This window comes from Centruroides vittatus, unplaced genomic scaffold, assembly GCF_030686945.1.
Source record: "Centruroides vittatus isolate TY-2023 unplaced genomic scaffold, ASM3068694v2 contig_546, whole genome shotgun sequence".
Taxonomy (NCBI): domain Eukaryota; kingdom Metazoa; phylum Arthropoda; class Arachnida; order Scorpiones; family Buthidae; genus Centruroides; species Centruroides vittatus.
The window spans coordinates 374,123-390,248 of NW_027122322.1; the positions used below are offsets into that span (position 1 = coordinate 374,123).

General features: G+C 30.4%; 3 protein-coding genes across 5 annotated transcripts in view; 1 reads left to right on the forward strand and 2 right to left on the reverse strand.

Annotated features, from left to right (window-relative positions):
* The window catches only part of Syx5 (syntaxin 5), a 31,106-nt gene extending 27,859 nt beyond the window's left edge, over positions 1-3,247 (reverse strand). For both annotated transcript variants that reach the window (XM_067274283.1, XM_067274282.1), the window contains exons 1-2: positions 3,233-3,247; positions 2,170-2,256 (exon numbers count right to left, since the gene is read on the reverse strand). The gene's annotated coding sequence lies outside the window, so the exon portion shown is untranslated. The remainder of the gene's footprint in view (positions 1-2,169; positions 2,257-3,232) is intronic.
* Positions 3,248-3,310: 63 nt separating this feature from the next.
* LOC136978548 (uncharacterized) lies at positions 3,311-5,163 on the forward strand. Its single transcript, XM_067274263.1, has 7 exons — positions 3,311-3,389; positions 3,470-3,607; positions 3,679-3,781; positions 3,842-3,955; positions 4,736-4,830; positions 4,913-5,017; positions 5,092-5,163. The coding sequence occupies exons 2-7, from the start codon at positions 3,476-3,478 to the stop codon at positions 5,161-5,163; spliced, it is 621 nt and encodes a 206-aa protein (XP_067130364.1). The 5' UTR covers positions 3,311-3,389; positions 3,470-3,475.
* Positions 5,164-5,657: 494 nt separating this feature from the next.
* LOC136978564 (myb-like protein X) overlaps positions 5,658-16,126 on the reverse strand; it is a 44,348-nt gene continuing 33,879 nt past the window's right edge. For both annotated transcript variants that reach the window (XM_067274285.1, XM_067274284.1), the window contains 3 exons: positions 13,418-13,590; positions 13,271-13,335; positions 5,658-9,886 (listed from right to left, as the gene is read on the reverse strand). In XM_067274285.1, the coding sequence (XP_067130386.1) occupies positions 6,189-9,886; positions 13,271-13,335; positions 13,418-13,590 (3,936 nt within the window). In that variant the 3' untranslated portion in view covers positions 5,658-6,188. The remainder of the gene's footprint in view (positions 9,887-13,270; positions 13,336-13,417; positions 13,591-16,126) is intronic.

Consider the following 16,126-nt stretch of genomic DNA (forward strand, 5'->3'; position numbering starts at 1 on the left):
GTAAATTTACGGAAGTTGTATAGATTACTCCCTATGGAATTTCGAGACCGAGTACATATCTGAACTCGGGACCAAGACAAGTTCAATGATACCCTACTTTTGGACTGGAGACCAAAAATAAGAAAGTTATCATATTTACGATTTCTCGTCTTTCACAATGCATTCTACACCATTTTAGAGTTTTCCACTAGGTGGCACTGCTTGTAGTTCAGTATATGTTTCCTTTTTCTTCCTTTGTTCAAGAACTACCGTGAATCAATAACTAGTGACGTTAAACACTGGGCAGCCTGCCGGTGGCTTCCCTCCAGGAGTCCGTTGGGAGCACAGTCAAATGCCACCTAGTGGAAAACTCTAAAATGGCATAGAATGCATTGTGAAAGGCAAAAAATTGTAAATATGATAACTTTCTTATTTTTGGTCTCCAGTCCAAAAGTAGGGTATCATTGAACTCGTCTTGGTCCCAAGTTCAGATATATACTCAAAGTCCTGAAATTCCATAGGGAGTAATCTATAGTACTCCCTCAAATTCATCAGTGTAAATACTAGATTCTGTATTAAATGAGTTAAGGTGGAAATTTTTACAAACTTTACAATCACTAGATGTTATAAGAAATGCAATTACTCTAAAGTTTCTATACATATAAAGATAATCCTTTACTCCTGATACGTTGACAACACTCGTTGTCTGGATCGGTATTCCACCTATTCAAACTTTCTAAACATATAATTATATATATAAAATTACAGTAGTTCCTTATCAATGTGGCTGTAGTGACAAATATTTTGCACGAAATCAGTTATAGAAAATTTCTCATCTACAATGTTAAGGTTTTAATTTCTTAATTCAGGAGAAGACAATATATTTTAGATATGTTGATATAAAAAAATAACATATCCATGGAAAAGTTTGGAAAAAAAAAAAAAAAAGAGTTTAGACACAATTCACATAGACTAATTTTGGGGGACTATATCTCAGAAAGGGTCGCACATAGAGATGTAAGTTTTATTTCCTCAACACAGACGAGTTAACAAATCCGATTCTTTGTGACAATTATATATTTTCCGATCCACAAAATTATTTACATAATTAGTTTATCGTACACAATTAGAATACAGGGAAGGGTTCCTCAGAGGCTCGTTGTGCATTCTCCATCTTCTTCTAACGTTGGGTTAATCCAAATCCCATTCGTCGGCTTCTGAACTTTCCATTATCAGATCCAGTCGTAGCCGATCGCCTTTGCTTGCTTCTCCAAATGTGCCGAGAAGGAAAAAACAGCTCTTCTGTTGACCCTTATTCCGTATATACTCCCAATCCCCATGGGTTTATTCCCCTCAGGCCTAAAGGGCAATGGAACATTCGGGAAACTTACAAATGAAAGGCATTGTGTCCGACAATTGAATAATACACAAAAAAAAATGACGAGCGATTGTCACAGAGGTATAGTTCCTTTGACATTTCGCTCCTACGGGTATGACCTCCAGCTCCGATAAGTTCCAAAGTTTGGACGGTCGGACGGTTTGGAATCCAAACCGTCTCGTTCAGAGCTCGAATTGAGCCCCGTATGGTACTGTACATACAGGAACCAACAAGAGAATAAATCAAGATATGTCTCTAATTAACCAGACTGAGAGTTTAAATTGCACTTTAGCTACGGATATTCCCAATTATCAGGTTATAACGAAGATTGTCGTTTGTAGAACATTGTACAGTCGACATAATTTGTTACATTGCTCTCAATCAAAATTAAATACTCATTTTAAACTTGTATATTATTTTGTAGATTAAATCATTGTTAACAACATAAATCATTATGCCATATTTTCTAATAAGTAAATAATAATTGTGTCACAGAATTGTTGAAATTGATTAAATTCTAAATATGTTAAGGCATGCAAATGGCAATTGAAACGATAATTTTAGAAATAAAAAAAAAAAAAAAAACATTTTTCGAATGATAAGTAATAAATTAGAATACAACACGACAATCTTGTGTCAATTAAGCAGAACTTCAAGGATCTTGTAGAATATTCGTACAAATGACAAACAGAAACGGAAATAAACGATCGTCTTTCGTTGTTAATCTTTTCATGCCGCTGTTATTCGCGATGAAAGTGTGAAAAGTAATCTCATAAACATCGTAAAACTGATAAAAGATGGAACTACCTTACCTTCGGTGTTTGAGTCCAAACTTCGCTTCTCGTTAAATGTCCACGACATCGTTCGTGATGTTATTGTGACGTCACTTCGTGCGTCACCTAGAGTGAAAAATAAAACAGAAAAAATTGACCTAAAATTTAATGTCAAAAATAAATATATTTGTTTTGCGTAATTTAAATTTAATAAATATATTAATTTTAATTAAATATCAATATAAATGTTATTAATTAGTTTAGTTATTAATTAGTTGCAAATGAAAAGTCGTTTATAATTTATTTTTCGGAGAAATGATGGCTTAAAAGTGAAAAAATTGTGTAAAAATAAAATTTAATAATCGAATTTGGTTCCTTGAATCCTTTTCTTTTTAATCTTTCCATGCTATGGGCACTAAGGCCTTTTTTAGCAGACCCATTTATGGTTCGGCTAGGCCCACAATGGAGTGATCGGATGGTGAAGGACGGGCCCGACATATCCGGACGGACCACCAACTGAAAAATTCCTGGACTTTTTCGATCCGTCCGGATTCGATTCTGGGTCTCCCAGAGCGGTAGGCTGCCACCTTAACCGCTCGACCATCCGACCGTTCTTAACCAACTATTAGGAATAGATTCAAGGAACATCGACGGCCGGATGGTCGAGCGGTTCGAAAAAGTCCAGGAATTTTTCAGTTGGTGGTCCGTCCGGGTATGTCGGGCCCCGTCCTTCACCACTCAACCGTTTCCTTGCGAGCTTGGCCGAACCCATAATGGTATGCCAGAAAGGCCCTCTTAGTGTCAACAAGGCGAAAAGAGCAAAAGAAAAAGAAAAATGATCAAACTCGTGTCCTGAAGAAAAACATGTTTCCGTGCCACTACAGCGTATATTCTTTTCCGCGACAAGCATGTTTCGGAAGGCCAAATATTAAAACTGATATCGAATTTTTACAGATTTCAAATGTATGTTAATTGTTTGGAAACATATTTATAGATATAAATAAATCGGACTTATATTTCGTAAATCGCGATACTATCGAAATGGTTTGTTACCTGTAAGGTAATTTAAATGCTATTGATCATATTTAATTTTTTTAGAAACCTGGACACGAATCCGGATTCCTAGAGCGGTAGGCTGATGTCTAATTGTCTGAGCCATCCGCTCGTTACAACAAACATTTAATGAAGCATTATTCTTGTTTGTTGCGTGAAAAATAACAAACAGCAAACTTAATATCGACGTTGTTTTCCGGAATTATCTAGGTTTAATTTTATATTATTTGATGTTTCCGTGCTTTTAAAAAAATAATAACGAAGTGTGATTTTATATTCTGTTTACGTAGTGATGGATGACTGGAGAAAAACAATGAAAGATTTTCTGTTTGAAGTCAGTAGCCTGGTTAATATAGAAGAAACTAATTTATCCAAGTGGATCTATAATGAAGAAAAAGATCTGGATGTTGATGATTGTGTCCGAGTAAGTTATTATCAATACAATAATACATTACTGAACGTTCAATATATTTCATTGCAAGTGTTTCTATGAAGGATTTAGTGATACTGATTCGAATACTCTTGGAAAAATTTCCATCAAAAAAATCAGATGAAGATACGAAAGGAAAAAAAGATGAGAATAGATCTGAAGATAACGGTAATTTCGTATTATAACAGTTTTGAGGCAACTTTTACTAAATTCAAACAATTTTTATAGAACTTCATAAGCAATTAGAAGAATACGAAGATCGTTATTTTAAATTAAACGAATTAATTTATAAATTAAAAAATCAATCTGTGAATCAAACAGAACTCTTAAAAAGATGCGTCGGTATGTTTATTTTTCATTCCTCCTTTCATAAAATAAATTTTTGTGTGTTATGATTCACATGGCTGGCGCTACCGTATGGGCAAACTAGGCATTTGCCCAGGGCGGAAAATTTTCAGGCGTATTATTTTTTATTTTTATTTATATTACACAGTGCGAATTAAATATTGATTGACGGAGCAAGGCATGGCATTTGAAGCAAATTTTTGCCCCGGGCGGCATAAACTCTAGTTCCAGCTCTGATGATATAATTAAAGATATATTGTATATAATTCTCAAAGATATTGCCATCAGGTTCTGTCACAAATTATTTACCCTAGAGATACGAATGACGGCATTCTAAATAACACAGATTTTGAGAAACTATTTGCAGTTTTTCTTGTGGCCGAGTGGATAAAACGACACCGATAATTGATCGAGGGTTCGCACCTCACCAACGGGCTGGCCACGTGGAATTTCTCTGGTTTCTTCACATATCTAATACCTAAATAGGAGTCAGTTTCTCCATAGAAAGTTATTTCAGGTGGCACCCACATCCTCGATAGTGTCTTATTTTGGCATGTGTAATAAGTTTGATACAAAATAATTTATTTAAACTTTAAATAATGGGGATTTTGCAATGTACACTAGAAACTTATTGAGAAATCTTGGGGAATCGTCGGTTTATAACATTTGTCAGGCAATGTACTTTAAAGTATAAAAAAAGGAAACAAAGTGACATTAATTAAAAATCTTTCAGACAAAACAGTAAATTTTAAGTACATAATGATTAATTTGTTAAAGATTCTCTAGTGGAGTTGGGCAGCAAACACGACGAATTTCTTCAAAATCTAACTCAGAAGTATCAAAACATGGAGCGAGAGAAACAACAGATTGAGGTAAAATTTGATTATTTCTTTTACGTTTACAGAAAAGTAATTAAACTGGTATTTATCGTGTTTTTACACAAATCTCATGTAGCTGAAGCTGGCAAAAATGGAAAAGTTATACGCCTCCACTTTAGAAAGATTGTCTTCGGTTGCAGATCATTTAAAGGGATTTCATAATAAATTGTTCGATAAAAATGTAAAATTGTTTTTTAATCGATTGTTCTTGTTAATATTCAATATTTATAAATTTCTATCCATTCGTTTTGATAGGAAATAGCTATGGAAAAAAATTTCATGAAACAAAGTCAAGAACCACCTCCAGTAATCAATTCAGAGAACTGACCATTGACTAAGGGTAAATTAACTAATTTCATTTAATATTTTTTGTTATACGTATTATAAAATTGATTTCAGCCCTTTTTCGCAGGATTTGCGGTATTAAAATTATTCATTTGGAAGTTTGATAACGATCTAAATTTTCAAAGAAAAATATAAGAATTTTGGTCATCAAAATTTAAAAAAAAAAAGCTGCTTTATGTATAATTATAAACTTTTAAATAAAACTATTTTAAAATGTCAAATCCTTTTATAAACAAAATTAATATATGAAATACAAGTAGCCTAAGCTACAGCATATCGCTTTGGATCATATAACCGGTCGAAAAATCCTAGGAATTTTGATATTATTACATTGACAAATTAAGACCTCGAGGCCCACACTACAACGAAGTATGGGATTTATCTGGGACACTAAACGACAGTTGATTCTAAGTTACTCACCAGGTTCACTGCATTGTTTTTTTTTGCACCAATGTGACTAAGGAACACACAATTAATTCGATTAAGGATTAAATTTTATTTAATGTTTTAACAAATTGGTTTTGAAGTTCCCAACCAATTTACAATATAAAATTAGTTAAATATAATAAAATTTATTGTGAAAGCAATATTTATATTTCTATAAACATATATTTAGATTCCCCATTTTAAGCATGGAAAATATTTATGTTATATCTTTGGCATATACATTTTCAGTCATACATAAAAATAAATAATTATTTTTTCCCCACTATACCTTATAGCTGGCAATTAAAAATAATTCAAAAAATCAAAACATATAATCTACACACACACACGTATGTATGTTTGGTTTTAGTTCCCCTATTTTTATAATACAAATAAATTTGTACTAGAAAATTCGTTTTTATTACGTGAAACGTCTTGAGCGGCCCGCGTTATAAAACTTTGGGAACTATAAACCCTCCGCAATAATTTGTTACAAGCATTTGTTTAATATCCTTGATTTTCCTAACCTTTCACTGATTTATATTGTTGATAACTTCCAGTTTGGATGGAAGAATAGGTCTTCATTCTGTTTTATCGACATTATCTTCGCAAATCGAGTTCGTTTTATCGTCCGAGGCTGAATTGTTGGGGCTTTTCTCAACTTCTTGCATAGCTGTTCGAGGAGGAACTGAAGCAGTTACTTCCAATACTTCTGTGAATTCTGTCACAGATTCTGTAGCTAATGCTTTCCTCACTGTACGTTGTGTTAATTGATCATCATCGTCTACCTTTTGTTTTTCTTGATTGGAATCTTCTGACAGATGAGCTTTGTCTGTATCTATACTAATTTCTTGTAAAACTGTATTTTCTGCTATTGGTTGGGAATCTGTATTTTGTTTAACAGTGGAATTATTTTCTATTGATTTTTGTTCATTATTTACTGATAACTGATCTTCAGTATCTAAAATAGAATTTTCAACATTTCCAATTCCTTTACTTTTATCTTCTACACCAGGAATATCTAAAACTTCTAAAGTATTATCAGAAGTTTGGAAATTTACAGTTTCATCCTTAATTTCAGAAGCATTATTCATTTCTTTACAAACTTCAACAAATAAATCATGCTTTTCTTTTTCTTCAAATGTCTGATCGGAAATTTTTTCTTCCTGGTGATTGTTTTCATTTTCAAATTCCTTAACACAATCTTGTTTATTTTCTTCATTTATTTTTATATTTTCCTCTTTGAGTATTATATCTGTCTCTTTGTTTTCAAATTCCGTTTTTGCATCCTGTTCTTGTTCCACTATTTCAACAAAATCATTTTTGAATTCCTTTTCTTTATCTTCAAATTTATTATCTTCGTCATATTCTATAGTAGATGTTTTAAGACAATTTTCTTCTTTGAATGCTGTGCTTTCTTCATTATTTTCATTTTCACAGTTATTACCTTCTTCTTTCTTTGTTTCAGATGATGTTAAATCATTTTCGGATGTGGTACTCTCTTCTTTGTGTTCATCTACAAATTGTTTGGATAATTCATATACTGTTTCAGATACAACAATATGAGCATTTTCCTTTCTGGTTTTATTTTCAGATTCGTTATCTGCCTCTTGCACCTCTTCTTTAACGTCATGATGATCTATGGAATTATCATTTGCTTTATTTTCACTTTCAACTTCTGTAATCATGTCTAATTCTTCATTAGTTATTTCATTATATTTCTTTTCAGAATTTATAGTTTCTTCAGTTTCATTAATTATTTCATGCTCTTCACTTTGAAATGATTCTAGTTTTTCACATTCTTTTAATGCTTCATTTTCATTTGCATCTTCCTTAGATTGAATAAACATTTCTTGTCCTTTTTTCTCAAATATTTCATGAATGATTTTATCGTGTTCTTCAGTTGCCGAACTTTCATTGTTGATTTCTGCTATATACTGCTCACTGATTTCTTGTTCTACAGAAATAGCACTTCCTTCATTCTCAACCATATTTGTATAATCTTCTGATTTATTTTCTTTTTGACATACATCTAAACTCTGAGAAGTATATTCCATATCTTCTATTTCTGTCTGATCAACGGGATCATTTTCTTTATTTTGTAAATATTTTAATGCAACAGCTACACAATCAGAACACATATCTGAATGAATGTCATTGTCTAAATTTATGACAGTCAAATCTAATGAATTATTTGATGATTGCATTAATGAATCCTGAGGATTTTCTTGAAATTTTTCACTATGTGGTGATGACAAAGTTGAGTTTACACACTCATTTTGAGTCAGTGACTTTGAGAGCAAATTATCACAGTCTTTCATAGAATTTTCTTCTTGACTTACTTGAAGACTTTGTTCATAACTATCCCCAGAATTTAGCTTATATTCATTTTTATCTTGAGATACTTCTTTTTCAACAGAATTATCAAAATTTGAATCTTCTTGTTCTTCATATATTTTTGATTCATAAGAAATGTCTTTTTTATTCAAGCATTCTTCAGAATATACATTTTTATCTAACTGATTGTCACAATTTTTTAAGTCAGCACCAACAGCAAATGAACACTTAATCAGTTGATGTTCTGTATCTGATTCTACGCTAACGTCATCTTTAATTTTAGGAGTAATGTCATCATTTGGTCCTGATAATTCTAATGATTCACCACCACTAGTAGTAACATCTTCCCAGGAATCTTCCTGATTTTCACCTTCTGGAGGTAATGCTTTGTTTTGTAAATTATCAACATAGTTTGAATTTGAAATCCATGAATCATGTTCATTTGACAAACCTTTATTCTGATTGTCATTAGGTTGACTCTCCCATTCATTGTTAGTTTCAATCTTACTTTTTTCATTTGCATTAATTGTAAATGATTGTACTGTGTCACAAGATTCCCAGCCATCACTAATAACTGGTTTTGAAGTGTCAACATTCCAATCTACTGATTCCGAGACATTTTCACCATGTACAAATTTTTTCTTGTGAAAATCTTTATTTTGAGCAGGAAAAAAGTTTTTACGTTGATTATTTCGATTATTCTGATTTTCTCTGAACCATTTTCCGTTTGAATTATTAAATCGTCGATCGCCTCTTTTCTTTAAATCCCAGTTATGTTCTCCGCTTCTTCTTTCATCAAATCCATCTGATTTTTCTCTTTTATGAATATTGCTTTCCCAACCAGTTGGCGATTTTTTCTGATTAGAATTTTCATATCTTTCTTCTTCACCGTCCCATCCACTTTCATTAAATTTTGATTTCATTGAAGAATTATATATTTTTTTATTTCCTCTAAAACTTTCTGTTCTTAATTTGTCAGAATATTTATTTTTACCTTCAGTTGAATTAAAGCTGTTACAATTTTCCCATACATCTGATAATTTTTCAGTGTACTTTTTATATTCTGTTGATGAGTTATTGTAAGTTTCCCATCCATCAAATGATTTTCTTTGATCTGGTGATTTCCCTAAATATTTATTTTTATATTCTGTTGATGAACTATTATATTCTTCCCAACCATCTGGTGATTTTTTTGTCCAGTTTTCTTTTGATTTACTCCAACTGTTTTCATTTCTAGTTTTAACATTAGATTTATTCCATCCTTCTTCTACCCAACCATCAGAATTTTTTCTTGTTTTATTCCATTGTTTTTCTCCATCTCTAAATTCACCCTTTGTTCCTTCTGTATAATAATTCTGAGTATCTTCAAACTTTTCTTGATTATTTTTAAATTTAAATTTTCTTCCATGAAATTTCTCTTGAGAATTTGAATTCCAATTATCTGTCTGTTTTCTTTTATCGCCGTCTGACGTTTTCCAGTTTTCATTACTTTTTTGGTCTAAATTTCTCTGCCATTCTTCTGAAGTATTACTAAAATCTTTCTTAAATACAGTTTCATTTTGTTTCCAATTTCTATCGTTTCTGCTTTGAGAATTCTGAAAAGTGTCCCAACCATCACCCTTAACTGTTATTTTAAAATTTGCTTTTTTCAAATTTTCTAGTTTCCAACTATTATCGTGTCTAAAATAATACTTTTCCTCATTATCCACAAAATTACTTTTTCTTTCAAACTGTAATTTTTCTTCCTGATTTTTTTGTAAGTCTTTAAATCCTTTTGAAACAAAAGATGGATCTTTAACTTCAGAACTTCTTACAATAGTTAATGAATTGTTTTCATTTACAACAACTGATCTATCTTTATTTTTAGCTTCGGCTTCAGTACCAGAATCAACAACAATTGGATTGAAGCTGTTTCGATTTCCTTTCATACCTTCTTTATTACCTTAAAATAATACAGAATAATTAATTAAAAAAAAAATTAGAAAATTAAGTGCTTAATTTACATTTCTTCTTAAAATTAATTTATTAAAAAATAGTGATAAAATTATATAATAAGGTATGTTTAAAAATATAATAATATACTTGAAATTAGTTTAATAGCATTAAATTCAATTTAAAATATGATATTCTATAAATTTAAGCCCATTCATGAATTTAATACATTGATATTTAAAAAAAACATTAAATCCAGCTGTTATTAACACTGTTTATAGTCTCCAAAGGAAAAGGAACAAAGCTGTATTTCAAATATATATTGAATCCCTCTATTATAACAAGAACAGATGATCAGACCAGAAGATATGCCTACATTTCATTAAGTGCTGTTCAAATCAAATTCCAAAGACCTAAATATGCAAGATGATCACTGATATGACAAAGTATTGCTGACAGACAATAAATGGATCATTAATTCTTTTTATATAAATTTAAAATTCATGAGTAAAATATTGTTTAAAATATATTGCAGAAAAAAAATGTTGATTATTTGCAACAATGTGCAATATTGTTTCTTTGAAAACACATACTCATAACTGATAGCAACACATCAACTTCGTTCTTTTTCCATGGAGAGTACACCAATGTAGCTTTACTTATATATGCATGTAATTAAAGTGAGAGAAAACCATCATATATATCTAAAAAATATCAAAAAGACAAAATATTTTGTCTTACAATGTATAGCTTCCATACGCACACCGGGGTGTGTATACTAAATAAAATTCAACTTACTCAAGCCTCTAACCGGTGTGAAAAATAAATAAATGAAGAACACGGAAGATGTTTGAAAACATTTGTTTCATCATATTTACAGTAGAGCGTCGTTTATCCGAAAGCCGCTTATCCAAAACGTCGGTTATCCGAAAGCTTTCCAGTCAGACTGTGTCGTGCTGAATCGAACGTTTTTGATACTAGATTAACTTCTAAAGTATAATTTTTTTGTTTTTATATTTTTCAATATATTTATTTTGTTTGTACAAAATAAAGAAATAATTTTTAATGATACAATAGCCTCGATTATTATTATAAAAATTTTCGTTAGGCTTAAAATCGACGAAAATTCAACACGAAGCAATATGCAACAGAGAAAAATTTGAACATCGGATAGGTTAATATATTTTTTCGTACATAACCAATTATCCGAAAAAACCAGTTATCTGAATAACTCCAGTCCCCAATTGATTCAGATAAACGACACTCTATTGTATTTATTTTTCACACCAATTAGAGGCTCGAGTAAGTTGAATTTTATTTAGTCTTACAATGTGTTAAAGTTTAACACTCAATATCTTATAAACTATCATATGTTTGAATAATTGATATTAAGCACCATTTACCTACATTTAAAAATGTATTATTATTATGAATTTTCTTATTATAATAATCAGAAATAATGCATTCTTTTGTCTTATAATTACTCTAAATATTTACATATGTACTGTGGATGTCACACCAACAATAGATCTAATTCAAATGAAAAAAAAAAAAAATCCACACAAAAGTTAAGGAGTGTTTTAATTAAGGAACTTTTTATTTTCCAGCAAGCACTTTTGACATAGTTATGAACACAGTCCTCAGGCAGTTATAAAAATGAACAGAATTCAAACGAGTTTTTAAATTTAAACGATAACAACATTAGCCATTTGGAACGTAACTTTTAAGAATAAGAAAATTTAAAATATTAATTTAAAAACAAATAATAATGACACGCATGCGCCATAACATACATAAGATGCAGTAAACGCAAAAGTTGTTTGGAAGAACAATTTTAATAACATGTAAAATTAAATGATAATTTAAAACACATGTAACACTGCCGCACACGCGCCTTAATTCACAGTGAAGGTGGGGGAGGTAGATGCAGAGTTACTGTTGATGTTTTTTAAATGTTTGTATAAACTAATCCAAACTTCGGGCAATTCAAGGGTGGGGAGCTGCAAGGAGACAGCAGTGTGGTGAGGAAGGCTTCCCAAACGTACACCTGGCCCCCTTCCCCACAACATCCGAGTATCACCACCCGATTCCAAAGCAGTGTGTAGTGATGCCGTACAACCAACTTGGACAGTTTGTATCATGTTCAATTTTACATGTTCTTAAAGTTGTTCTTTCAAATGACTTTTGCATTTACTGTATCTTATGTATGTTATGGCACATGTGCATCATTATTTTATGTTTTCAAATTAATATTTTAAATTTTCTTATTCTTAAAAGTTTTGTTCCAAATGGCTAATGTCGTTATCGTTTAAATTTAAAAACCAGTTTGAAATCTGTTTGTTTTTATAACTGCCTGATGACGACGTTCATAACTACGTAGAAAGTGCTTGCCAGAAAATAAAAAGTTTCTTAAAATGCCCCTTAACGCCTTTTGTGTGATTTCTCGCTTGAATGTAAATATTTAACAAATTAAAAATACAAGCATGGTTCAATAAGTAATCTTAAGTTTTTATGCAGTAACTAATCCTCCTTCATATGTCCAAAAATATGATAATCTGACAATGCAATATCTGGAGAATTGAGGGATGAAAACATCACTTAAGTAAAATCACAATTCTTTCATTTCCAGCATCAACTTGCTGGAGGGATAAGCAAAATCTATTACCATTATGTTCAGTCAATATGGATGTCTGAGTTTTATGCCTTCATTTGCCGTAAAACAGAAATAAAACACTATTTTTTCTTGATACAAACATCTAGAGGTGCCACCATCTTGTACTGGCTGTACTAATGCTGCAGCACATACATGATCTGACTTGCAGGGCTGAAGAGAGGGGAATGATGACGTAAAATTCTTCAGGCCCATGGATTTACAGGGCCCTGACATCGTCCCACGACTTGCTTTTTTACGTACTAATTAACCATAGGACAGTGTAAATTTCATCCCAGGGCCTAGCAACATCTCTTGATACCCTTGCTAACTTGACCATTACGTGCAATAACACTGCTCTATAATTCCGTGCATATCTGCTGAAATATTTTTTACAGTACTTTTGAGCTTACTTATTGAACCTGATTCATATGAGGTCTTAATCATCTTAGTTCTCACATATATTCACGTCTATGTATTTAACAGTATTAAATTTATGAATGTGCAAATTAAACTACTAATAAAATATGGAAATTAGCAGTATTTAAAAACTCTCAGCACATGGCTGAAATGTTAACTTTCATTAAAATTAATGAAAAAACAGTTGTCAAATTAATATTTTTAATAGGATTCTTAGTATAATCTTCTATTATAATGTTATATTTTAAAGTTTATTCCTTATTTTCAATTAATTATTGAAATCAAACAGAATATAAAAATAAGAAGTTAAAAAAATTTTCTTACCAGGTTCTGTGAGCCATCTTGGTTGTTTATAATAAACATTTTCAGTTTTTTGAACATCTCTGTCTCTAAATAAAATAATAAGAAATTATAGTATAACATAATAATAATATTTAGCAGAAAAAAAAATATATATGTATGTATATATACTCTTCAATTTTATTTAAATCCCATTCTCTCTTCCAAGATCCTGAAGAAGTTAACTGTCTTGCAATTCTCTCTTCGTCTATTTTTAATCGTTCGGCCTTCCAATTTTCATATTCCTTTCTTTCTTTTCCAGTCATTTGTAACATTATGTTAGTATTTGTTGTTGGAGGATGTTGCTATATATAAAAATTTAACAGAAAAAATTAATTTTCTAATTAAAAGTAAAACTTTTTTCATATTTTTCCTTAATTTTATTTTAACCCATCTGATTTTCATCACATGCAGATGGTAAGACCTAACTTATGAGAATTATTACTATTATTTCCCATTAGATATTTTTCTATTGAATCATATTAATCATATACTGCTGTAACTGTAAAAGTCTTAAATATAAAATTCTTGAGCAAGAACAAAATTATGTTCAAATTTTACATATCAATTAAAAAATAATTTATTGTGTAAATTTGTAAGAATAATTATATATTAACGATATATTTTATTCACTTTTTAATCCAGCTAAAAATCAATTTGCATATAAGAGTATTTAGAAAAATATCTACATAAAAAATAAGAGCAATAAAAAAAAATTTATTGCAATTTCGAAAAAATTTACTAAAATCAAATGCTAATATTTGTAGTTTAACTGATCCAGCTGCTAATAACTCAATATTACATTATTATGATCTTAATCAAATGAAATGAAAGCATAAGTAAAGAAATATAAACTTGGATACAACTGTAGTATAAAACTTTATTTTAAAAAAAATATGTTTAACAAGTAAAAATAAACACTTAAAGTTTAGAAACAGAGTATAGCAATTAATTTGAAAAAAGTTGTCATAACTACTTTATAAACATTGTCATAAAAAAGTTTATTGCAGGGTTTGAAAACTATATAATTGCTTTGCTTGATATTGGAATTTTTTTTTTTAAATGTTAATTTTACAAGCATTTAAAAATTCTAATTTGACTAATGGTTGAATACTATTTGATGACACACACAATCTCTGATGGGAATCCAATGGAGGTAGAAATAAGCCATTTTACATGATAAAAAAGTACTATAACTAAGAAGTTTATGAAAAAAAGCAGGATCACCTTTTTATTTGTGCCACTATCAAAACAAAGCAGCAATGTTAAAAATACAGAATCAAACAAAAAAAAAAGTTATTTTATTTTTAAAATTCTGTGGTTGTTAAGTTTTATACAGAACTGATGGAAAGCATTAGATATCATTCGTGACAAACAGTTTATGGGGAGGATGTTCCAAAGTAAGCTACAGTTTACAAGTGGATAAACTGTTTCCACAGGACATTACAAATGATGTGTGTCCCAGAAAGCCTTTAACCTCAATCAATGTGTAAACTGTGGCCAATGTTCAATTGATAAATACAAAAGATTGTTAAGTATCCCTATATGAGATAGCTACAAGACCAAGTATCTCTTATAGAAGAACTCAGTCAATTACCTCTGATCAGTTTAAGACTGATGAGATTTTCTGTGATGAGTACCAAAAACATTAGACCATAAACATAATTATAAATTCAACAGAATTTATAATTGGTTAGACTGATTCTGAAAACTTATCACCACTAAGTAATTGGAGATGAGACATGAATTTACCATTAAGATCCAGAAAGTAAAATACAATCAAAATAATGACTTCCAAAAGTATTTTCGGGTCCAATTAAATTCAAAGCTGAACAGTCTGACAGAGAACTGTCACAGGAAGCTATTATGCTAAAGTTTTTCACAAATTAAAGAAAGAATAAAGAAAAAACAGCCAGGAAAGTTTCACAAACAAATCTTGTTTCACCAAGACAATGAACCTGTACATTCTTCAAAAGATTCATCATCTGTACTGCATGAATTCAACTGAAAACTACTATCACATCCTCCTTACAGTCCAGATTGGCCCCTGAACTTGTTTCCCCCCCAAAAGTTATAGGAACATTTGAAGGAAGTCACTTTATGAGGCAAAACATGCTACAATAAAGTGGTTCAATTCTCATTATACAGAATTTTACAGAAATGGATTGGAAAGGTGGAAACATTGCTTTGAGAAGTGTTTAGAGTTGAAAACTGCATATGCAGAAAAATTTCAGAAATATAAGTTTCGTTTTCTGTACATATGAATTATTTGATAGACCTTTGAAATACAATATTACTGTGCAAATGAAGTATTACTCCTTACATGTGAAAATTGTTTTTGCATTTTTATTTCATTTTTAAGAGCATGCTCTTATGTGCGGCAGCTTGTTTTCGCTCATAAGACCACTGCACTGCTATGTCAATAAAAATTACATGTAAAATGACTGAAAAAGTAATTATTCAGTGACATTTCTGGTAATCATTATTAAGAATAAAAAAAATATTTCCAATACTATAAAAACTTTTTTAAAATTGAGTTTTTTTTAGACACTTTGCAGAATATAGTCAATTTTGACCCATCTATAAAAGCATGCTCTTATATCCAAATATAAGGTCATGGTATATTTAAAGGTATGATAATGAAATATTTGTTCCAAATTAAAATATTTAACTAAAGCCAAGATCATTCATTTTATATGTTCTCCACACAAAACTCAAGAATAAAAAACAATTCTGATAGGCAATTTTTAACTTCTTGAGGAAGAGTTTTAAATTTTTTCAGATCTTTTATATGACAAATCTTGTGATAATTCTAATTTTAACTTGTTTATAAATAACTGA

Coding starts and splice junctions, on each gene's coding strand:
- LOC136978548 (XM_067274263.1), top strand. CDS start 3,476: ATGGATGACTGGAGAAAAACAATGAAAGATTTTCTGTTTGAAGTCAGT. Junction 3,608..3,678: donor ATGTTGATGATTGTGTCCGA/GTAAGTTATTAT, acceptor GTTTCTATGAAG/GATTTAGTGATACTGATTCG. Junction 3,956..4,735: donor ACTCTTAAAAAGATGCGTCG/GTATGTTTATTT, acceptor AATTTGTTAAAG/ATTCTCTAGTGGAGTTGGGC.